The sequence below is a fragment of the Hirundo rustica genome, chromosome 2 (genome assembly GCF_015227805.2).
Source record: "Hirundo rustica isolate bHirRus1 chromosome 2, bHirRus1.pri.v3, whole genome shotgun sequence".
Lineage (NCBI taxonomy): Eukaryota > Metazoa > Chordata > Aves > Passeriformes > Hirundinidae > Hirundo > Hirundo rustica.
In genome coordinates this window covers 56,100,164-56,124,418 of record NC_053451.1, presented here as the reverse complement: position 1 = coordinate 56,124,418, position 24,255 = coordinate 56,100,164, and the positions used below count along the sequence as shown (strand labels likewise).

The following is a 24,255-nucleotide window of genomic DNA, read 5'->3' as shown; positions in this document are numbered from 1 at the left end:
GACTGGAAGTGAGGAAAGCCTGCAGAATCTTTCTCCTTCTGGGAAAGTGTACTTTTTAGTCTGTTAAACTCGAAAGAAAAAATAAATCTGGGAAATAAATACTTCAATCCTGGCCAACATAAAAAAGTTATAGCCTGTTACACCACAGGATAAGAAACAGTGAGAAATACTGCTTATAGGAGAATTGTACCTTGCACCCTGCATACAATGTAAGTTAGAGTGTCTGAAAATGTATCATTCATGGTTTCTGTTCTCTTTCACTAGAACAGCATCAAGCAATACAGAAAGCCCTTAAAAATTAAGAAAACTCCCTGGTGTGGTCTATTGGGACAACTTAAGCTGGGGAAATCTGCACACAGTAATACAGTTATAGTCAGTAGAACAGTTACAGATTTTTAAGCTATTAAAAACCCACACACAAACATTTCTGACCTTATATGTGATCAGGCTAAAAAGAACAAGACACTCACCTAACCTGGGGTACCACATCAAGCATCTGAGAAAGCTGTTTCCTTTCTCAGCTGATACCTTGCCTGCTATTATAATCTCCTAAATTATTTTAGTCTCTGCAGCTCACATTCTCCTGGCTCGGGCATTCTGACACAGATCACTGCTGCAGGAGTTTTGCAGGGTCAATGGAACAGCAGAAACCACAAGTTATGTGCTGCTCCTGCCCTTCAGCTAATGTCATCTAATGCTCCCAACAGGGAAAATACAGTAAAATAAATCCATAGGCCACAAGTCTTACCTTTTTCTTTCTTCTCTCCATTTAGCAATTTCTTCTGGACTATCTAATTTGATTCTCTTAGCACCAGGTGCATGTGCCTAAGGAAAAAGTATTTCACAAGTGTTTAAAAGGGGAAGCAAAAAAAACACATTAAAAAAAAAAAAAAATCATTATGTCAGGTATGGTGGTATCACTCTGTTTTCATCTCCAAAGCTGGTGAGAATGTATACAGAGAAGATAAAATTAATCCATTCAGAAAACTACACAGCATTTAACATATTTTCATCCACAATATTGTCTTGAAACAGGTTCTCCTGAGAGGCAATACATTTTCATTCCAGATGAATGAAAGGAGACCATTGAAGAATGAGACAAGGGGCTATGGTAAAGATGGCACAGACATTTATTTTGGGCCCAGAGGGTTACCTACGTTCTTCCAGTGTATCTGAACGATCTTCTCATGCGCACTGAAACTGCAACCTTCTTCTGAGCACTGCAAGATAAGAGCATGAACTTAAAACATACGAATTTACACAAATTATAAACAAGCTTTTGAGCACATTTCAAATAAACTCAGTGTCAGTTGCCTGTACAGTTTGTTGCATAGGCTATGTAAGCTACCCAGCTTGCTAACAAAGGTGATTATAAAAACAACAAGCAGGGATAAGGTACTTTTTAAATTCATCTGGTTTTAGAATACCCAGTGTAGGCAGTGTATCTAATAACTGAAGAGAAAGTGAAGTTTACCTAAGGTAAAAATTTGCAAGACTCTTCAATTTCAAATTTTGATACTTCAAAATTTGGCAATTTTCAATAAAGGAAATTTCTTAAATGTTTCCATGCAAAGCTGTACACGCTATAGTGGTGTCAATGAACTTAGCGATACTTTGCAAGGAAAACAATTTAAAGGGCTTCAGTAATAAAACCAAAAATACAACTGTAGCCTCCTCTACAACAGCATCCAGAAAAAAAGCCCCCACTAATACCTGACATAGCTCTGGAATCTCTCTCCTATGTCTTCTGTTCAAAGACTGGCTATAGCTAACTGCTTGCCAGGCACAAAGGAAAAAAAAAAATCAAAGCGTGAGTAAAAGAAGCCAAATTCATTAACCTGTTTATGCTGTGAAATGTGTTCATCATACTTCTCCTGGTTTTTATAACCACGGTCACAGGTATCACAGTAATGAGAGAAGACTGGCTCTTTTTTCTTTTTGGTCTTGAAATAAGGAAGAAAAAAAAAAAGAAGAAATAACCTCAGGATTGCAGTTACAAGACATTCCTGTATTTAGTTAGTCATGAAACACTATTAGTATTTTTGCTAATAAAGCAGTTATGTGTTTCAAAAGCTTCAAAGATAAGCTAACATAATACGTAAGTTCAAATTACGTATCTTCTAAACAACGTGCCCTGCACTCAGCTCTTCCCACTACCACCCTTCAATCCATCACTGCTTCTGCAAACACACCAGTCTGCTGGCACAGACTTCCCGAGGGCTGTGAGATTTAGGCTAAAGCCCCACGTCTCTTCCCTACCAAGACAGACCACGACTGTTCTGCCATGACATGAGCAGGTTCAGAGGGCAGCACAGACCCTGCCTTCTCCCACTCCACACATCAGTATCATCAGGCTGGCTGGTCCTGACCACGTAATAGAGCACCGATGTACTTTAGGCAGCTGGGCATCACCACAGCAAGGCGACATATACCTGTGCAAGAACTTGGTTGACATGTATCCTTCAAGAGTTACAGACTGTAACATATTTGCTCTCTTTTAAGGGCAAGCACGTCAGACGGGAGAATGGGATCTCAATAGTGCCTCGGGCCAAGTCCCATGAGACTGACACCATCACAGAATGGTTTTGGTGGGAAGGGACCTCCCAAGGTCAGCTGGTTCCAGGCCCCCTGCCACAGGCAGGGACAATCTATGACTAGATCAGGCTGCTCAAAGCCCTGTCCAATCTGGCCTTCAACACTTCCAGGGACGGGCCAGTCACAGCTTCTCTGGGCGATCTGTGCCAGTATCTCATGCCCTTCATAGTAAAAAAAGTCTTCCTTAAGTCCAGTCTAAATCCACTCTGCTTCAGTCTAAAACCACTACTCCTTGTTCTATCACTACAGGCTGTACTGTAAATAAAGTCTGTCCCTGTCTTTTCCTAAGTTTCCTTAAAGTACTGAAAGCATGCTGCAGGGTGCTGCCTGAAGCCTTCTCTTCTCCAGGCTGAACAACCCCAACTCTCTCAGCCTTCACAAGAGAGGCGCTTCCCCCACCCCGATCATTCTCATGGTCTTGCCCTGGACCCACTCCAACACGTACATTCCCTCTTGCACTGGGAACCCCACTCCATACCTTTGGCTTGTTATTTTCTTCTGGACAATGCTTACTAAACGCAGGCACTTGCTTGCCCTGCCACTTCTGGGAGAAATTACCATTTCCACCTTCAGAACAGAGAAAAAAAAAAGATGAGCCATTCACACATACAACTGGTAAAGCACTCCCCTCCTACCTCGGTGGGCAACAGAGAAGGATCTAGGGAAGAGATAAGAGGGTTGCACGACCAACATGCTTGGAGGAGAGTCCTGCAGCCCCAAGGGCTCGGGACAGCCTCGGGACCCCTGCCTGCGTGGGATGGGAAGGAGCCCACGGGCCCAAGGAACGGCTTCTCCCCTGCCGCTGCCCCTCACCAGCGTGCGGGCCCTGCGGTCGCGCTCCGTAGGCCGGCGGGAACCAGGCGGCAGGCGAGGTGTAGCTGCGCGGGGGAAGGAAGCTCTCGGGCTGCGGGTAGCTCTGAGCCGGCGGGTAGCCCTCGGGGGGCTGCGGATAGCTCTCGGCAGGCTGGGAGTAGCTCTCGGCGGGAGGGACGCTCTGGGCGGGATCCGAGTAGCTCTCGGCGGGCGGGTAGCCGTCGGCGGGTTGCGAGTAGGACTCGGCGGGCTGGGAGTAGCTCTTGGGCTGCGAGTAGGTGTCCGGGGAGGCGTAGGCGCCGTCGGGCGGCGGGAAGCGGCCGGGCGGGGGGTAGGGCACAGGGGCAGCCCAGAAGTTCGTGTCCCAGGAGGGTGGCGGGCAGAAGAAGGGCGGCGGGATGCCCGGCGGAGGCAGCCCCGGCGGGGGCGGGGGGTACCAGGCGAAGGGGTTCATGTCGGGTCCGGAGAGGCGGCTCGGGCGCAGACCCCGCTCCGCGACGCGCTCGTACCACCACGTGGGGCCCTCCGGCGGCGGCCGCTGAACGCGTCACGTCCGGGCCGAGCGAGGTGAACGCTCCCTCCTTCCCGGCGGGCGCGGCGTCATCCGGGAGCGCCGCGGGGGCGGGAGCAAGGAAGCGGAGCGGGCCGGGCGGAGCGGCCGGGCTGCCCCCGGGGCCGGCTTCGCCATGGCCCGCCAGCTCATCGGCCCCGCGCTGCCGCCCGGCTTCCCGCGCCGCGCCGAGGCCGAGCCGGGCGAGGACTTCAGCCAGGGTGAGAGCGCGGGGACGCGCCGGCGGTGGCGTAGCGGGGCTCTGCGGCCCGCGTTCCGCAGCGCGGGATGCTCCGCGCGTGGGAGAGCGGGGCCTGCAGCCGGGGTTCCGTAGCGTGAGACGCTCTGGGAAGGGGATAGGGCGGCTCTGCGGCCCGCGTTCCGCAGCGCGGGATGCTCCGCGCGTGGGAGAGCGGGGCTCCGCAGCCCAGCGTGTCGCAGCGCGGGGTGTACACCGCCGGTGCGGCGCCTGGATGGAGCTGAACTTCTCGGGAGGGTTATTACAGTGAGTTTTCCAGGAAAAGGGAAAAAAAGAGAAAAAAAAAAAAAAAAGGCGCCGTATGCGATGGAGTGCTACAGATGTGAAACGCTCTAAAACTCGTTTTAGAAAAATACCGCTTTGAGTCACTCACTTTTGTCCCGCTCAAGTCTTGCGTGCGCCTTGAAGCCTGTGCTCTTCAGCAGCTCCAGGAGTGAAATTAGTGGGTAGAAAAGGAGAAGGCTGGGCCTGTGCAGCGTGCTTTCCTTTGCCGAGCCAAACCACTTCATCAGCTGCGGTTTTCCAGGCAGTGTACCTCAGGATGTGGAGCAGACTGCCGGTCAATGGGTCTGTCATGTTGAGAGCCGTCCCATCAGAAGTGGGATCCATCCCACCGAGACCAGCTGACTGCCAGGCTGGCTCTTCTGCAGTGGAGCTCAGTTCCCCCACTAAAATTCCTGCATGTTCTCTATCAGTAATATCTCTGGAAGCAGCACTTTGAGCGTTTGCACTCCTTGCCTTTAATCCAGGTTCAAGGCATTAGTACATATATTCAGTTTCTAGCGGTGTGTCACTGACCATTCGGTTACTCCAAAGAAAGCAGCTCTGTTGGGAAAGGTTTGTTGTGCTTGTCTGCTCTCTAATTTTTTGATCCAGAAGAGGGAGCAATAGCAAGAGGGACAAAGCTGCTGCATTAGCTGACACCATGGCAACAACAAGCTGGGTCCGGATCTCGGCTTTGTGCGGAAGCCCTGATTACACGAGCTGGTGCTGCCTTTCCTGGCCGTATCTGTGTTAATGGCTTATTCACTTTCTGTCAACACACTGATGCATGCTGCAAGTGCCTGCATCATGTATGAACAAAACAAGTTAAACTTATCCTTAGGCCATGGGTTTGTGACATCAGGTGTTCCGGCAGTGTCTAGTCTAGGTTACGCAGCTGAGTTTGCCCCCTCTTTGTCCCAGCATAAATCAGTTCCATGGTATTACAGTTGCACTGGCAACTGATCCAAGATCTGCTTCGAAATTTCTGTGTGAAGCGGGTGAAGGAATTTATTTGCCTTTGAAAACAAACAAACAAAAACCCCAAACTCCAGCTACTGGAGTTTTTATTAGTTTTTATAATTTTCAGAAACTTTTCCTGACTTTGACTTACAGCAGCTAAGTGTCCCTGCTCCCTCCATGAGGCAGACTGCTGCAGTGCAGAGGAAGAAAGGAGAGCAAGTACTTTGGCATAACACACTTTGCTGTACAGAACTACAGCTCCATCTGGAGCCCTGCACCTGGAGTGACAAAAATCACCCGGTGGGACTGCCACCAGCACCTTCTGTGCTGCAACACTTGCTGGGTCTTGAGTGAAATGGGCCTAGAATTTGTTCTGTAACAATTTCCCTTGTGTTTTCTAACTATTTTAACTTTTAAAGCTGAACTGTTTTAACTTTTAAAGCTGAACAGCTTTTCCAATATTTTTCCTGTCATAGTAGTCTCACTAATATTTGAGCTGCTCATTGCTTTTCTTGAAGAGCACTTGTTTTTTTTAGTCTGCTTTCAGAGTTTCTGTCTCCCAACAGCAATAAAGTAGAACTTTGAGCAGCCTGTGGTGGAGAAGACTCTCAGGCACAAGAGAAGGCTCTCAGACAGACACAAGAAGTAGGAGAGTGATTATGTGTGATTATGATTAGTTTTATTGCTAATACATTGCTTCTGGAGGCAATCCACCTGGAAGCTGTCTGCAGCCTTTGGAGACTAGCTGGCCCAGTTTCCGTCAGCATTTTATACCCTTGTGCAGGCTGATGTGCACCACAGTCAGCAGCAAATATCTCAGCCCCCTTAAGCCACACTCCCACCACCCCTCTGGATATGACCATCCAGACGTTTTTTCCTGCAATACCCACTGGTGTTCTTACCATGGGACAAACCACATTGCCCGTGGGTATCAGAGAAATTATGATAATAATACTTCTGTGAGCCTTAATCGGGCACAGGATGGAAGCAAATGATAGCTGGATAGACCCAAAAGCTCATCCCTGGTAAATCCTTTACCTTCTTCAGCTTGTCCAACCCATGGGATGCACTCATTTCCTGATTCTTCACTTCATGACAGTGCTTTGAAGCTGGACTTGAGAGGAATGATTTTCCTAACAGACTAACTGGGATCCTGCTGGAAGAATCGTAATTCCTTTGGCCCGTTTGTCCCTGCCTCTGGGCTGTCCTTGTACCAGCAGGAGAGAAGTGCTAGGGAATGGCTAAAAATAACCAGAGATGCAGAAGGGAGTTTTGTCTGTTTCAGCATTGAGGCCACATTTGTAAAATACAGGTGTGTTGATATGTCTGGGTTGATCTACCACTGTGCTGGAGCTTAAAGGCCTTGTCTGTCCTTGAGAGCTTCCCAGCACATGTCTGATGGTGTGGTAGATTGCTTAGAATCCCCAAATACAGCAGAAATAACTCTAGCAAAACAAAACAAAAAGTAGCTTTTAATTTGGTTTCTGAATTGAATTGACTTAATTTTCAGGCAGATAGTCACCAGAGCCAGCTCATTAGTAGAATGGTCATGTATAGTAGCTGTGAAACACTCCAGTCTCACTTGGTCCCGTTTCTCTCCTTGCTATCCCCAAAATTTTCTTCTCGTACTTTCTTATCCCATTGTCCTGCTCCAAATTGTTCCAAGCTCTGGTTACTTCTTCACTTTCCTATTGCTCTGCCATTGCTACATCCATTTATCCTCCTCCCCTCATTAGGTTTAGTTTCCTCACTCTTTGAGCTCTCCCCTGTTCCTCCTTTCATCTGTGTTTTCCCACTTTTCTGTGGCCTTTGGGGAATTTCACAGACTTCTGACTAGATCTTTGCCTCCCTCCTCACTCTTTTCTTTCTTTGCTCCCAGAATTTATGCTTAGCAATTTCCATTCCTACCTTTCTGCTCTTTCCTGTGGCTCCCCAAACCAACCTGATCCGTAGTTGTATCTTTGCCTGTGCTGATTGTTAGTCCCAGTCAGTACCGTGATCATATTAATTTTTAATCCCAAGTCTCTTTCCCCTCCATCTCTTTTCACCATGTCCAATGACTTTCTTCCTCAGGCTTTAAATGCCGTTTCCCCTTCATTAGTCAGTCTCTGTCTCTGATTTCTGGTTGTCCTGCTTAGGCTGCAGTTCCATGAACAAACAGTTCTTTCAGGGGAGGGCTGTGGTTTGCAGTGCTATTTTTATGCCTTTTAAATTCTCTGATCCAGCTGATTGCATAGCCCATGCAAACAGTTTTGCCAACATTACGGAGAGGAATTGGGATAAAAGTATGCGTGTTAGCCCTGCTGTTGAACAACATGCCAGTGGGACCAGTCTCCTTCCTTAAGCAGTTTTGGTTTTACTAGTTCTGTGCAGTTCACAAACTTACTCTGAATTTCTCTCTTCTTCTCTTTTGTCAGACTCATCAAATCGTACCTGAATTTGTTCCTTCCACTCCAAGTTCTTTTCTTTTGCATTTAGAGCAAATGAAGTCAGCTTACATGATGTCAGGGTACCAGGTGACTGGAGAAAGGAATTGTGCAGGTTTTATCTGGGTTTTAAGTGCTTTTATTCAAGTGGTGCTTTTCAGACTGAAATACAAGACTTCTTGATAGCAGTTTTTATTCTTACTTATCATTCATCTGTTTGTTTCCTTTCATCTTGGACTTACTTTACCTTTATAGGCTAGGGTGTTGTATTTGGGGTTTTTTGGGGCAAGAGAAGTGGTTTGTTGGTTGGTTTTTTTCCTTCCTAGTGCTGAAATGGATTTGTATATCCCAGTTAAAGTCTTTTCCATTAAAACAGGAAACAAAGAAGTGGCAGATCTGCCTGGATGTTTTGTAACTAGTGGACTGTCCTTGTGCTGAAGATGATTAAAAGCTTTGCGGAGCTCACTCAAAGGACGTGATTTCTGCCTAGCCTTTGTCAGCTAACAATGGAACCATAATATGCATCAGGCTGTATTTTGTACTATCAAAAAGTTGTAGTTCTTCAACTGGAGGTCTAATTTCCTGGTACCATTTATCTTTTCATCTGACCTTTGACTATTCATAAAGGGAACAATGTCTTTTCCTCACCAAAACACCTCTCTGTCCTGCAAGTGTTGTACTCGGTGCTTGAGATATTAAGAGGAGGAATGGTGCCCGTGTCTCAGGATGCTAAATCAATAGAATCAAATCTCCATTACAAGGGACCATGGGCTGTTTGTACTGTGTTCCTGTGAATGGGTGCCTTGCCCTGGATTGGAAAGGCCTCTTACTTTGGGACCATTGCTGGTTTTTGCTTGCTCCAGCTGACTCTTTGTTGATCGAGTCTGTGAGGAGTATCTGTGGTAGGGGTCTTGTTTGGGGGGCATTTGCTGTTAGGGTCAATGGCTAAGCTGCTTCTGGACCCACTGCACATGGTAGTATAGCCAAATAAATCTAGAAAGATCAGTGTCTGCTGGTGGGCACAGTGCCAGAAACAGCTCAGGCCTCTTAGCAGTGTTAGTGTCTGAATTTTAATTTTGCTGAGATATTAACCCAGAGGGTGAAGGTTTGAGTGGAGCATGAGAGCTCCATCCAATACCCTGGCCTTCTGACAGCAACACTTCTTTGAATTCATTTTCTGAATGCCTAAATCACCCCTTTTTCAGCAGAGTGCTTAAATCTGTGCTTGCTGTTCTCATTTAGCTGAACTGGAAATAATCATTAAACCATTCCTAAAGCAGTCTGGCAATTAATTTAATATGTTACGGTCACAAATGCTCCCATTTAAGAATTTATGGTCTCCCACGCTGTGTATGTACAGATGATGTGTTTCTGCACTAGTAAGCTTCAAATGCTTTATTAAAGGTGGTAATTTCTTTTCAATATATTGGTTTATGCCACATCCATTGTACATTAGTTGTTATATAAAACAGGGCTTTCTAGTCCTGTTCCAGAAGATGCTCGTGTAGCGGTGGGTTAGTGATGTCCTAAGTCAGAACAGTTCAGGGTAGGTTGTTGATGGAAATACGGTGCTGAAAGAAGCAACTTCTAGAAGTTTGTTTAGATACCTTCTCTGAATGCTAGAGAGAGCAGTGATTGAATAAACTTAATTCCAAGTAAATATGTGTTTTGGAAATGCCATCATAGTTCATACTAATTTGAAACATTCAGTAGATATCCTTATTTAACCTGGTCTAGTAGAAGGTTCCCTGCCCATGGCAGGGAGATTGGAACTAGATAATCTTTAAGATCCCTTCCAATCCAAACCATTCTGTGATTTTATGATCCCAAATAACTCTGGATGTTCAGTTGCAGGACCAGCACTGCCTCCAGACTACAAAAGCAGCTGCAGCTCAGAAACTCCTGACAGCGATGATGACTCAGAATCTCTTCCTCTACCCAGAGATGCAAACAGAGATTCTGAAGAGGAGAAAGAAGGAGATCCAGCACCCAAGTGAGTATCCTTTTGTGTTATTTGTATATTTACAAATTGTATTGCAAATGTAATGTGTCTAACTTATGAAAAAGGGACAATGTTGTATGAAAAAACATAAACTCTGTACCTGTGTAAAACTTTGGATTATGTGTTCTGCATGTTCTTCATGGCCAAGAATGTTCATTCAGCTGACCTGTTTGACATCCTACGGTGGAATTAAGTTATTTGGGGCAGTCAGATCTCTGCACTTACATGTTTTATTTTAGTTCTGCAAATTTGCATGTTTGTGCTAAGGACAGACACCTTACCATGTACATAAGTATTTGGTACTTGAGTTTTGCCCTGGTTTTGGGCAAACCTCTCTTTGAGAGGCCGTAAGACCCGTTTATGGACATGAATTTATACATTCAATTAAGTCAACTCTAATGAAAAAAATGAATTGTTTAGCAAGTAACAGGAGTCTGCAGATACTCTCATTTGTTGGGTTGATTACTCACAATTGCCGTGTTAAGAATTCGGGTGTGTTTGCTCTGAGCCATGTATAAGATACTTGAAGGCCATTATGCAATCTTAATGAGTGCTAGAGTAATTATTATTCAATTTTTTTCTTGTTTTCTTAGTCAATAGTTTTTCAGCTAATTAGAATTGAACAAGAAAAATACTACTCAAAATGCAGACAGCATATAAAAATGGAGAAAGAAGTGTACTGAATTTTAAATTACTTTGTGACTAGAAAATGATATTTCAACATTATACTAAACTTTTTTCTACAGCAAAAGCATTCTTAATGTTATTTTTTAAGGTTTTTTTTTTCTTTTTTTAAATGTCAGAACATTTTTGAAGTGAATCTTATACTCCCAATTTTTTAATTGCTTCAAATAATTTTGGATCCTTTTGCACTGTTTCCTTGGTAACAGCAGGATATTTAGTACAAAAGACCCTATGAAATAATTTTATGTGTTTTTTTTTTTTTCCTTTTTAAAATGTAGATAATCGCTATGCATGTCAAGGTAATTATTAAGTGAAATCTGTATTTGCAGAAAGCCAAAAAGAATTCAAGAAGACGATGATGATGATGATGGCTTTTTTGGGCCAGCTCTTCCTCCTGGATTTAAAAAACAGGATGATTCTCCAGAGAGGTAATTCAAATGGAATAATATTCAGATTCTTTTCCTTAAAACACAACTATTTTAGATTAAATATTTTGTATCACTGTTACAGAACATTTCAGTTGTGCACTTGAGATTCAGATGATTAGAGATAATGCTTCCTCCATGTTCTGAGAAAAAGAACATCATTCAATTGAAACAGCGCACACAGCCCTCCAAGACCAGGTTGGAAGGAGAGTAAAAGAACTAATGTGAATTTTCTGAGATGTATTTTGGATGTCAAATTTCCTCCATTTCTTTTGATAGGTCTCGGATCAGTGGAGAAAAAAAATAAATGACACAAGGACCCACAGTTTTGTAGTTCATTCTAGTCTGTGAGGGACTGAGGCAGTCACCTTGTCTGGGGTGCAATACCATGTCCTTTGCTAATGCATCAAGGCTTATTGTTTATATGTCTCCAGGTACAAAGCTACTCTGAACACTGTAGGTTTCTAGAAGAGAGGCTGTCAGGTCTACAGAAATAAGCATTATTTATGGTCTCTCTCAGGAAGCTTTCCATTTGATCGCTTACTGTTATAAAATACCTTCCCCCCCCCCCCCCCAAATATTGTATGGATTTTCTATACAGAACTCAACCATGTCTCACAACCTTTTAGTCTTTACATCAATCTGATCAATCTGTGCACTTCTTTCTATAATTTGAAATTACAGACCATAGTGAAATTGGTGCTTCCAAGGGAATACTTCCTGATGAGTAGTACAAGTCCCTTGATCAATTTTATCTTCCCCAGAGCAACAGGGAGTTGGTAGATAAAATATTACTTGCCTGTCAGGTATGAGTTTTCAGTTCCAGGAAAGTGACTCAATTCACTGTTGAGCTGTATGTGTAATATACCATCTCAAAAGAAATTTCAAAGTTAATTTTTTTTAGTTTGCATAAATTTTTATGATGCTTGGCAGCATAAAATTTATGTAACTCAGCAAGAATATATGTAACTAAGGTTATTTAGAAGTATCTTTCCCATGTACATTTGGTTACACTTTGCTGTAATCAAAAAACTTTTGTAGTTGTGGGTATCATGCTCAGTGGGATCATTTGGTGCTTTGATGGTCCCACAAACTTTTTTTTTTCCCTTGTGTTCTGTATGCACAAAGTATTATTTTAATTATAAAATTTAGCAGGTCATTAAAAAGATTGTATCCTCTGTTAAAAAAAGTGCTTGTAAATTCTAATATCAGCAGAGGTAGCCGCCTTGCTTTGTTGATTTTTGACATGAGTACTCATGGTAAAATGGAAGAGGAAGGGGCCATTCACTCAAGTTGGACTTGAAGATCCTTGTGGATCCCTTCTAACTCAGAATATTCTGTGATTCTGTCACGTTGAGGCAGGAGTCTTCTCCGTGTCTGTGATGGATTGGAGCAGTAGAAGGCACTTGGCACTCTCTCTGTTGTTTTTTCCTACCTCACCATCCAATTGCTCCTAGCACACACTGAGAAAACAGATTGAGGAGAGCTGTTTAACACCCAGCCTGATTCCCTGAATAGGTGGGAACGGTGTGATGTGGGGGAAGAGCCTTGTCTATCTTCCACCCCCGCACAGCTGGGAGGCTGGGAGGTGTGTAAGCTGTGCGGGGCACAGACACGATGCTGCTGTCTGCCTGCTGCATTGCCCTTAGGCCTTGAGCAGATTGCCAGCTGCCAACCCAGCCATGAATAATTGAAACAAATGCAGGTCGTTTGTTTCAGTGTATGGACAGGCTGTTTATCACTTCTCTGTGACATACCTGTTCTTTTATAAAGCTTTTGCTCTCCTACATCTTTTCCAGGCTTGTCAAAGCAACACGTTCATGATTAGGGGCAGCTCGTGTGGCAATCTGCAGCTTGTTGAAAATGGTTTGAGTCATTCCAGCATGAAATATATATGTGAAAAGATTTCCTTCAATTTTGAAGATTTTATTACCGTTTGTCAATGTTAGACAGAAGTGTAGCACTCATAAATGTTTCTGAAGGTAAAGAGCGAGGGTGATCTTAAAAAATTTTGTTATACATCAGGGGAATGCTGAAACACCCATCTTGAAATATGCATTAGCAAGGACTTCCAAGTCCAACAACAGGAGAATGTTCTTTGCCATGTATGAAATGCAATAGTCCTTAAGTTAAAGCTTGGTCCATAAATTTGGGAGGTATTTTTGAACACGTATAGGTACTGAAGTTGCCTACAGCAGTAAAATATGTTTACCAGTTTTTTATTCATAATTAATATATTATTTGAGTCAATATATTATCAGAGTTGAAATAATACTAGTATTTAGATTCAGTTCACCTGTTCAGAGACCCTTTGGACATCCAGGAAACTGTTAAAGATCATGTCACCTGTGTACTGCTGGGAAAAGACTGAAGAGATGTTCATGTCATAAGAAGTGGAAAGCATGGGAAGGATGAATATGAGAACTACTTTTCTGTTCTCTAAAGAGCCTTTGTGACAGAATCTAGACAGAGCATTTGAGATTGGTTCTTTTCTACAGATTGCACAGATACAGCCCATAACAGAGATGTCCATATATATTTTAGTAGAGAGCTTTTTTTATAGTTTGGTTAATCTCTCTCTCCATGCAGAATAAAGGTACTTGTATACTAAAACAAAAGGGGGTTTTTTTGCTGTGTCTGTGTAAGTTTAAACTGATTAAATTACATTAGGAATTTAAAACGTGGTCTTAACAAGAAAGTAGGAAGTAAGGAAGATAAAACTGCAGCAGCTAGGTGGGGGTGGAACTTCAAAATTAACCCAGGCTTCTTGCCTGGGTTTAAAATCTTAACAGTGTCCTTGTCCTGGCCTGAGGTCATATATTTATTGTTCATGTCTGTATATCTGTGGCTGGTTCTTCAACGAGAATTTGTGTCTTTTATTTCCCCTTTTTAAAGCCTGACAATAATATCACTACAGCAGGGCAGTACTTGATTAGATTAGGTGGGATTGAGTAAAGGTCATCATTAGCAAATTTAATTCAGGTGTTGTTACTTATGATAACCTAAAGCTCACAACTGAAGGTTGTAATAAACAAAGTCTGCTGTTGGAAGTTGAAAGGATACTGTCACTTGGTTATGTCTTCAGGTGACAGCTGTTTGGGTTCTTAATTAGTTTATATTAGCTTTTAACAATATTATGGTGGATTATTAAGTGGAACCCGCATTCAAAAGACTTTCAATACAGCAATAGTTTCTTTGAGCACAGTTTGTAGTATTCACCACTGAAAAGAAATTCTTGCCTTTCTGTATTTGTGAAGACAACTGAGTTACATTGCTTGCAGAGCTACTGCTTAAAAATAAATCAGTGGAGTTACCTGGACTCACAAAACTTTTCTTCTGTCTTTCCCACTCCAAGGTAAAATAAAACCAGAGCAGTTCACTCTTTCTGTTTATCAAAGGGCAGCGAAACTGAGGTGCAAGACAAGAAGAACAAAATTGGGTTTGTTGATTGAGAAGGAATGTATATTTGTCTTATCACCTTTCATTGCTCTTGAGTCTCGTGAAGGAACCTAGTGAAGAAAAAAATGGATTTCCTTGATTACATGCTGCGACTTTCCTGGGTTTTTTGCATCAAAATTGTTTGCACGGGTCCTCCAGGAAAATGGAGACACTCTTATTCAGTTATTTCTACAGTATGTGTTCACAGGGGCATACTTGGCATAGGGAAGAAGGAAAATCGTACTTCTCATCAATGTTTGATTTTTATTTTTATATTAATCTGTTGTATTTTTCACCTTCAACTGAAAAACCAAGATTTTTTTTTTCCTTTTTTTTCCCCTGCTGTCAAGGCCCATTATAGGTCCTGCATTACCACCTGGCTTTAGGAAACCTTCAGAGGACACCAGGAGATGTTCCATAGGACCGTCTGTTTCATCAGAATCCCGTCCCCAGGTTTGTGGAAAGAGAGGCCTTTTGTTTTAGTACAAGCTATCTGAAATGGTTAAACAAGTTGCAGCCTGAAAGAGACTACCAGACATGACTTCTCAGCATGACAGTTTCATTTTGGACCAGAAAGTATCTGGCATATTTTTGCTGGAGTCAAATACCAGAGCATAAATAAGCCTAAAAAAAAAAAATGAAAAGCAAAAAGACTGGTCTGGTTTGTTGTGCTTTTGCTGTTAAATGGATGGTGCACTCACTGAACACAACCAATCTGGGTATCCTAAACTGCAGACAGAAAACACAACTTCACCTCCTTAAATATGTTTACTAGTGGCTACAACCTTTAAATAAGTTTATCCAAAAGAATACAATCAAGAATGGCCTTACAGTGTCACTAAATTGCTCTTAGCAATTGCAGGTTGATACCTGTAACTGGAGGGAGGTGCAGGACAGTGATACTGATGCATGGTTTTGGTTCATATTTTTTGGCTTTTTTCGTCATGTTAGGTAAAAACTATGTAGAGGTGCTGTAGTCCGCCATTCCTGGTTGCAAAATAATGCATGTGCTACTAAAGAGCATCCAGGAACAAGATGTGTGATAAAATACAGCTATGGGGAAGATTGAATTCCCTGAAGGTGGGCTTCCAGTACTGTTCTGAGGGATCCAAATTGCCTGTGGGAGGGCCTGGCAGGTAAGGAGCAGCACTTTTAGAGAAGGTCGTGCTCTTCTGGAGCACCTCCTAAGCCAGGCAGGTGACCCTAAGGCCCCAAAAACGCTGCAGGATACCAGTGCTTAGGCAAGTGAATCTTTCTTATGCTATGATAAACTGAATATTAATTGCTTGGGAGAATTAATGGTTATTGTGTTTATTTTTTAAATGCTTACATTTTTACATTTAACTCCCAGACACTGTAGGAGATGCTAGACACCCTAGGAAGGAAGGATGCAAAGGCTGCTCTGAAACTTCCCTTTTTTGTTAATAGTTGCAAAGCATATAATTCTCCAGCCTCCCACAGTGAGCGGTGTTGTAATTCATCGTGCAGAAAGATTATCTGACATTTCTGAGATACTCATCGTCTTATAACTCCAAATAACGATTAAGCAATTTATCATAGTGACAGATCTCTTGAGGCAGAGATGTCAAACCTGGTCGACTTTTATATTTTGCAGACAAAAAAGTCTCTTTTCTCATAAATACATCTTCTAGCATCAGCATTTTACAGGTATTACAGAACTTACCTTTTTTCTCTTCCTAATAATTATCTTTTTATTACCTCTTCCTAATAATACTTTTTCTTACTTTCGAATATGAGTAATTTCTTGTTGGCTTAAAAAAAAAAAAATAATTATTTTGTATTCAAGTTTGTCTTTAGAGGCATGCTGACTCTTCAGTTTGCTTTAGTGAATCTAATGACTCACCACCTTGTGTGTTCTGAAGTAACGCTTTGTGCTTCTTGGCTACACAGCCTTGCCATCCTGCTCCCATTGCTTTATCACGCACAGTCAGACTGTAGCGAAATCTCTGCACTTTTGTAGATATTGGGCACTTTAACTTTGCTCCCAGGGCACTGTGGCATCACCATTTTCTGTCTAGTTTTGCTTCCATCCACATCTGTACTGTTTTTACTTGGAGGGAGGCACCGGTGAGCTTTCTGTACAACCCCTGGCAACTAGGAAGATTTTTATTGGCATCTAGTCCCTAACAAACTTATCTTTTTAGCCCTTCTCCAAAAAATTGCTTAGAGTGCGATGTCAGAATCACAGAATCATTAAGCTGGAAAAGACTTCGAGGATCATTGAGTCCAGCCTTCGACCCATCACCTCCTTGTCAACCAGACCATGGTACTAAGGGCCACATCCAGTCATTTTCTGAACACTTCCAGGAATGGTGACTCCACCGCCTCCTTGGCAGCCTGTTCCAATGCTTGGTAACCCTTGCAGTGAAGAAATTCTTCCTGAAGGGATCCATGAGGGATCGAAGGAGTGAATGACAGAGCCAAGGGATTAGTTGGAGATGCTGTACACGCAGGGGCGTAGTACCCATGCGTGCCACTGGTACCCTACCTCACACTTCAGTCTTTCAGGAATCCTTACAGAATCTGAGACAGTTCTTGCAGTGTGAAATTGTGTTCCTTATTAGGGAAATGCATCCAAATGTTGCTAGTGATGGTAAAGCCCAAAATATGGAAGTTGTATGCTTCTGTGTTCCAAATTTACCCACGGCCACAGGGACTGTGTGGCTGCATGCAGAGCAATGTAAAGTAGCGGGGCTGTGTGTGCTGCCACTGCCTTTACCAGCAGTCCTGCCTCAGACAGGAGATGATACTTCTGGCAAAATGGAGACAAAGTGTCTGTGTTCAAGTGCTAGAACAGGTCTAATCTTGAGTTCTAATCCAGGTTTCTGTTGTCTGGGAGATGTGTTGCATTAGGTTTATATGCTCTTCTAGACAAAGTCAAAGTCATCCTCTATAAAGCTGAAGTGTTTCTTGATGCTCCTAACACTGTGTTTGAAAGAAATGTTTTATTTTTGGAAGCTGACAGATAGCAGCGAGGACGAAGACAATTTTATAGGCCCAATGCCTGCAAAAGGACCAGTGGAGTCTGATGTGGCTAAAGAGTTTGAACGCAGAGCTCAGAGAATGAAAGAAAAGCTTACTTCAGCAGACAGCGTGAGTTGGATTTCCTAATTTCTAGTGTTTTGTTGCTGGAGTGTATTTGTACTTGGGATGCTACGTGTTTGCAGGTGTTAACACAAAGGAAAAAAGTCTGTGATTTCTGCTGGAAACCAAGAGATTCAGACAGTAATTTTTGATTATGTTTTTTTCACTCTTCACCCCTACTTTTCTGCGAAGGATGAACCCAAACAAGTTACCAGGGAATCGTGGATGACAGAGCTTCCACCTGAGTTGAAAAGCTTTGGATTTGGCCCAAGAACATTCAAGAGACGAACTGATGATAAATCAGGTGATAGATCTATCTGGACAGATACTCCAGCTGACAGAGAGAGAAAAGCCAAGGTGAGCATTTATTTATTCATTCATTTACACTTGCAGGCAGTAGGTGTTACTGATGTTCTGTGAAAACAAAGATACTGTGGGTTGTTCAGTGAAAATTTCTTTCCCAGATTTTTCTGGTATCAAAATTTGGTAATTCAGGCTTAAAGATAAACACAATGAAGTAACAACATTAAATATCATTGACACGCCTTTATTTCTGCTCCCTTTTTGCAGTAGTCAGATATTCTGCATCAGCTCATTGACTTTCCAATTAGCATGTCCAGTTTCTTCTTCTATCAAGCTGAGCAGAAAATATCTGATGGTCTCCATCATGGCCTTTACCCTCCAGATTTAAATTAAAGTAGATATAGATTTGCTTGCTTTTTACTTCAGACATTCTGATTACTACAGCGTGTGATTTTCTTCTACTCATCAGGAAAGAGAAGAGGCAAAAAAGTCAAGCAGTAAGGATAATGAAGAAATGGTATTATCTGGGAGAGACAAGAGGCTCACTGAGCAGGTGACTTCATACAATGTAGGTGTAATCACAAAATACTTCCTCTATTTCCTTTAGTTCTTCATTCTTCTTCTGGTTCTCATTTCTAGTGCTGCTAGTTTCCATGGCAATGCCACTACAGTTTTTCCTTTTAGTGCCCAAACCTACTACTGTTTTAAGACCTTGGAACACTTGACATTAACATCAAAAAGATTGGGTCCTCTCCAAAGTGACAGAAGTTGGGTTTGTGTGTATTGCCTCCGTTTTAGATGGTGCTTTCTGTCAATCATCTCAGGACATGGTTGCTGGACCTTAATTCAAACGTTAGCTTGCCTCACCCAATTACTGATATCCCAAGGATAAAACCATAGTGCAAGTTTAACTTTTAGGCCAACATATGCACTAACATAAAAGAGGCTTGATGGGCTAAGCAGGTCACCACATTAATTACCCTTTCTCATTAATTACATTGACTGCTGATTACAGTAACTTCATTACATGTAGTTTTTCTCAATCTCTGCAGGAGCAGATAATGTTCACAGACAGATGTTGATTGCTAGAAATCTGAACTCCATGTCAAATTCCCTCTCACTTTTCTGTCTGTCAGCCCTGTCCCTTGGAATGTGTCAACCACTGCCTGTCTCACAGTGCTAACTTTCAGTTCTTCCTGATGTATAGCCTGAACTCTTCTGGAAGGCAGTCTTGCCTCTTGGGAGGACAATTAACTTGAGAATAACTTTGGCTTTTTTCACATGTTTATCTGGCACTACTGATAATTTATTTGTAGTTCATTAAATCATATGTTTCTCCTGACTTTAGAGACTTGCAAATCCAGAGCTATTAGCATTCTGTCTTAAGGTTCTTCTTCAGTGTCTCTTTCTACTGTCACTATGAATATAGTAGAATAATTTTCATGTAAAACTATGGGTTTTGTCCTCTGCCATTGCTGTAATAAAACATACACAGGCCTTTGATGTTTCTAAGATTCATGGAGTTGTCTCAGAGTTTAAGAACAGTGTTTATTGGGTTGTTCTTTTGTTGTTGTTGGGGTTTTTTTGTTAAATCACTTCTTTTCTGATTTTCAGGTGGTTGTTGTGGGTATTTTTCTTTTAAAATTTTTTCCTCTATCCTTTCCTCTTTCTTTCTCCGCTCACATTTACCAAGGGTACTTCACTAGAACAGATTTCATTCTTCAAGTAGTTTCTTCTTCTGATGTGACATATATTCTCTGGTGCGATTTTGTCAACACTGACAGTTACATCATGAATAAGTATTGTCTGTTTTCCATAAGAATCTCTTCTTAGCTCATGCACAAACTATTATTTGCATGTGTGATGTAGTGTTTGCATAGGAAGTGAAGAAAGATCATGAGAAAACAGAGCTGCTCAACTTCGCACTTTTTGATGAGAGAATTGGTTTACATACGCAATTGCACTGTATTGTATACTAAATGAGGGGACTCATGGTCTTGTGATAACTAATACTGCTCCTGTGTGAAATCAGCAGAAGTTTTATGTTGTGTTTGAGCTGGATCATGCTCTCTAAGAAATGCAGCTAAAGCCCTGGAGTAGGCAAAACACATGGCTCCAGCTCAAACCTGTCACTTTGCCCTGTGGGCTTTCAACAGATGATTCAAAGTTAGGAGCACACATTCAAAAAGCCACTGTAGTGCATGAAAGATTAAAAGGGTGTTTTAGCTTGTTCCTACCCTTAGCAGTGACCAAATCCAGGTGCTGTGGGGATGTGTATAGTAAACTAGGCCTGTACTTTCAGATATTTCTTTTGACATGGTGTCTTCATTCTGCCAATAATGTCAGAGCAACTTTTATATTTATATTGCATTATGTTTCCCATTTATCTGCATTGTCTGTGGAGATTCAACAACATCATGGCTATCTACAACATTATGGCCATCTACAACAGTGAATTATTACTATTTCAGCCTAGACAAGATTGCTCACACTTTCTACTCCTTGTATGCTAAATTTATCATTCTATATCCAGTTACTAAGTTGTCTTCTTTTTCTGGAATTTTTTAGCCTTCCTGACTTGAGTCTTTCCATTTGGATTTTCTGTATGTTGTTGCTGATGTTCTTTAATACTTTACTTCCTCCTCATTTTTTCCAGGAGTCAAAGAGGCCAGAGTCTCTCATGGACATCCACCAGAAAAAGCTGAAGAGCAAAGCATCCGAAGAAAAGAGCAAACCTCAGGAAAGAAGGCCATTTGACAGAGAGCAGGATCTCAAAGTCAATCGCTTTGATGAAGCACAAAAGAAAGCTCTTATAAGAAAATCCAGAGATCTGAATAGTAAATTTGAGCACAGTAAAGGCAACATGTTTTTATAAGATGAAAGCATTAAGCTTTTTTGAAGTGAAGTCAATTAAAATTTGAATACTTAATTTTTTGTAAGTATTTTTCTGTAAATATTTGTATGCAAAATAAATATCCTGATGTTTACCTATTTTTCCTTGTTTGTAAATACTCTCTGAGGGAGGATCATCTGTACTAAAACTAAACTACTAAAAGAAGGTCCTGGAATTAAAAAAAAAAATTAAAAAAAATTGCTTCTTTAAAACTTTGATATGCATATTTTTTGTTGTTAACATAAAAATGATTAATTAAAATAGGTGGTTTTTTTAAGGAGCTCTAGATTTAATTTTGCAATGGAGTTGATAGTTTTCTCTTTTGTCCTGCATGCTTAAGGTACTCTTTCTCAGCCTGACCTGAAGGCCATGGAAAAATTTCCTTTACATCTATATGCAGAACATTATTTGACTGGAATTCCTGCTGGGGAGTATAAACTCAAATGGCAGCTTTTACATTTGCCTAGTGCTTTTATTTCTGTCATTCTGTGTCTGTACATAAATACAGGTTTATGTGTATGCAGTATAGTTTCTGCAGTACAGCAGGAAGAGCTAAGGGTAGCAGGACTAGTGAAACCTCAAGGTTTTCAGAGTTAGTTGTAAAATGGTAGTATATGAGAAGAGAAAATCTAATTTGAGTTTTAATTTGTAGGGATTGTCATCAGAAATCCCTATTTTTTTAAGCACATACAGTATGAAAATCAGAATAAGGCTTATATTGTCCATTAATTTGCAGACCAGAACAGCTCTTCTGTAAGGAAGGAAATAAAACTGACATTTTAAAAAGTCTACATTCAAGTTTAGAGTTCTTTACCTCTTCTGTGGGTTAGCAGCAGAAAGGGTTGTTAAACCTTGCAAAGGCCTGCTCAGGGAGGTGGTGGGGTCAGCATCCCTGAAGGTGTTCAATCAGTCCAAGGTTGAACTCACTGATTTAGAAATCTTTTCCAACCTAAATGATTGTAATTCTGTGTTAATTATTTAAAATTAGACCTGTGCTTTCACCCTTTGTCTCAAATGTTTAGGATCCTTCTTAAGTGATTACTGAAAGTACCTATACATGAAAACAACTCTAAATATGAGATGCTGGTAATTTGTTTGGAAGTATAAATACTGTATGTATTATAAATAAATAACTGTAATTTGAAAAAAAATCCTGTAATTTGGAAAAAGGCTACCCTGAGAGACGGTGTCTTGGTTACTTCATATTTAATGGAGCAGTGACCTAACAAGCTCCAGAAATGAGTAGTTAAAAACTCGGTCTTGTTTTATTGCATTTGTGTGTGAACTGGAGACACAGGCTTCACGTGCTGAGAAGTTTTGGAGAGTTTCCAGTGTTGCGAATGAGTGCTTATGTGGAATGTATTTAGGTACCACTTTTTATTTTAATGGACAATTTATTTTGCCAGCTGAAAAATCTGCTACCTTCAGGAGAAAGACTGATTTTGTATTGTGTCTGCTTTTTATCAGTTTTTAGTTTCTGAGCCTTCTGTTTTGAGGTGAGAGGAGGGTTTAAATAAGAGCTATTTATTTTTCTTCCCCTAATACAGACTTCTCTTGCCTCATGCTTTTTTAACTCAGCAAGCAAAGCCTCATTAAGATTCTACTTTCTGAGCAAATGTAGATTTCTTTATTGGAAAAGCAGTATTAGAAATGTCTGTGATTTTTTTAGGCAACTAAAGCGATGACAGGGTGAGCATGGAGTGACTAGCTAAATTTTCACAGCTGAGAAAAAATTATTTGATGAGTGCATTGTGCAATCCATGCTCATTCAAAGTCTGGAGCAAGGATGAGGGCTGCTTGTATAAAAATTTTGTTGTTTTTCTGTGCTCTGTTTTGATTTTTGTTCTTTGGCCCCTCCTACAAAGTGAAGGCCAGTCATCAGAGGTCACAGACGGCCAGATCCAGTTGGCTCCCTGCTGTTTGCTCTCTGCCCTGCCTGGCCCCATCATGGTCTCCTGCCCTGTCCAAGGCCACCTTTGAGAGGAGGCTCTGCAGTGTTGCTCGAGAGGAGAACTCTCATGACAGGAGTGCAGCAGCCCCTTTGCCATCACACACTTCTCTTCCATCTGTGGGACACGTGGTTCTTATTAATGAAGCCTTGGTGCAAGCTGGGAACTTGGTTTGGACTTTTTTTTCCCCCCACTCTGTGGCAGCTTCTTAAAGACTTGATGGTATCAGTGTTACAAACTTGTGGGGGAAAGCGGAGTTGTTGAGAGTTCAAGTTAAACTTTTCATTACTTCATGTAAATTGTATGAACCTTTGAACTGAATTAATACACAAACTCATCTCTGACTCATGCCAAGCCATTCCCTCAAACAGTCATTACAACAAGCAGTAACTCAGTAAATTACAAGCTCTGTAAGCTTTTATGGGAAAAGATATCTTCTACAATTTGGAGAAGTTGTAAAGCGTTTCTGCTGAAATGTTAAGGGGTGCTTTTTTCAGATTCTAATTTGAAAAACCAGAACCTATTTCACAGAGAATCTTCACCGTAGTTACTATGCAGTGTTTCTGGTAACCAGCTCCCAACACAGATTTCGTCTGTGCTGTTGCTATTCGGCAGTGCCAGCCCATGTCACAGCATACTGACTCCAGGCATATCAGGAAATCCTCTTTTGCTATAAAAAATTGTCAGGGACGTTTTCTTGGATGTGAAAAGTCTACCAGCCTAGATTTTAGTGTGCTTGCCTTTGGTTTGTGCTGGCATAGACGTCCTTTATTTATACTGATGTTGAACTTTCCTGCTCAAGATTGAGGTCTCCCTCCTGAAATGTAAAACAGGTGTGTAATGCATAGTATAGTCAATTAAAAAAAGGCTTTTTGGTAGGTGTATGATAAATCGTGTGTATAAAAGGAATTTTAAGGAGCATTATATGTTAATAACAAAAAAGAAAGGGAAAGAATATATTTTTTTGAAAAAAACAATTGTTGAGTTTGCTGTTACCAAGGAGCAATTAAAAGCAATAAAGACATTTCAAGAAAACTTGCTGATTGTTTTGTATGTGTCTTCAGGACAAATATATTGAGCTACCATGCTGTCTGAGATGGAAAATTTTGTTAGAATATTGTACAGTAATACCTGGGTAAAATCTCTGTTTATGCTCTTCCAATGTAAACACCTCTTTGTGGAGTTACTTTTTGCTTTTGCTGTTGCAGAATGGATATTGGAGCATGCCCTCTGTGTGTTGGCTTTCCTGGGATGAACTGCATTTCCCAAATAATCAACAGCAATAGAAGTGTTTTATTTAGGGCTTTGATAGCATCATATTGATAGCACCAAAATGGCATTGTAGAAACATCTTTCTTCTAGAAAGAAACACTGAGATGAAACATTGATATATTTCTGTCCAATAGGAAAGGGGACACAAAAGAAGATTTAAACTTCTCCACATAAAAGAAGATTTTAAATGTTCCAGAGGATTCTGCAAGTCCAGGGCTAATTGAGCTTGGGGAGTAATTTTGATTCTGAAATGTAAATTTGTTGTTCTTTCTGTCCAGCCAGTTACAAATCACATGTTGATTTAAGAGTCACATAGC

At 41.5% G+C, this 24,255-nt stretch overlaps 2 protein-coding genes across 2 annotated transcripts in view; one reads left to right on the top strand and one right to left on the bottom strand.

Moving 5' to 3' along the window:
- NUFIP1 (nuclear FMR1 interacting protein 1) overlaps positions 1-4,096 on the bottom strand; it is a 21,589-nt gene extending 17,493 nt beyond the window's left edge. The window contains exons 1-6 of the mRNA XM_040055259.1: positions 4,076-4,096; positions 3,409-3,946; positions 3,074-3,162; positions 1,839-1,943; positions 1,158-1,220; positions 749-825 (exon numbers count right to left, since the gene is read on the bottom strand). Coding sequence (XP_039911193.1) covers positions 749-825; positions 1,158-1,220; positions 1,839-1,943; positions 3,074-3,162; positions 3,409-3,946; positions 4,076-4,096 — 893 coding nt within the window. The remainder of the gene's footprint in view (positions 1-748; positions 826-1,157; positions 1,221-1,838; positions 1,944-3,073; positions 3,163-3,408; positions 3,947-4,075) is intronic.
- GPALPP1 (GPALPP motifs containing 1) lies at positions 4,056-24,255 on the top strand. The gene is made up of 8 exons (XM_040056546.2): positions 4,056-4,179; positions 9,716-9,860; positions 10,883-10,981; positions 14,767-14,869; positions 17,396-17,530; positions 17,714-17,878; positions 18,294-18,392; positions 20,481-24,255. The coding sequence occupies exons 1-8, from the start codon at positions 4,095-4,097 to the stop codon at positions 20,697-20,699; spliced, it is 1,050 nt and encodes a 349-aa protein (XP_039912480.1). The 5' UTR covers positions 4,056-4,094; the 3' UTR covers positions 20,700-24,255.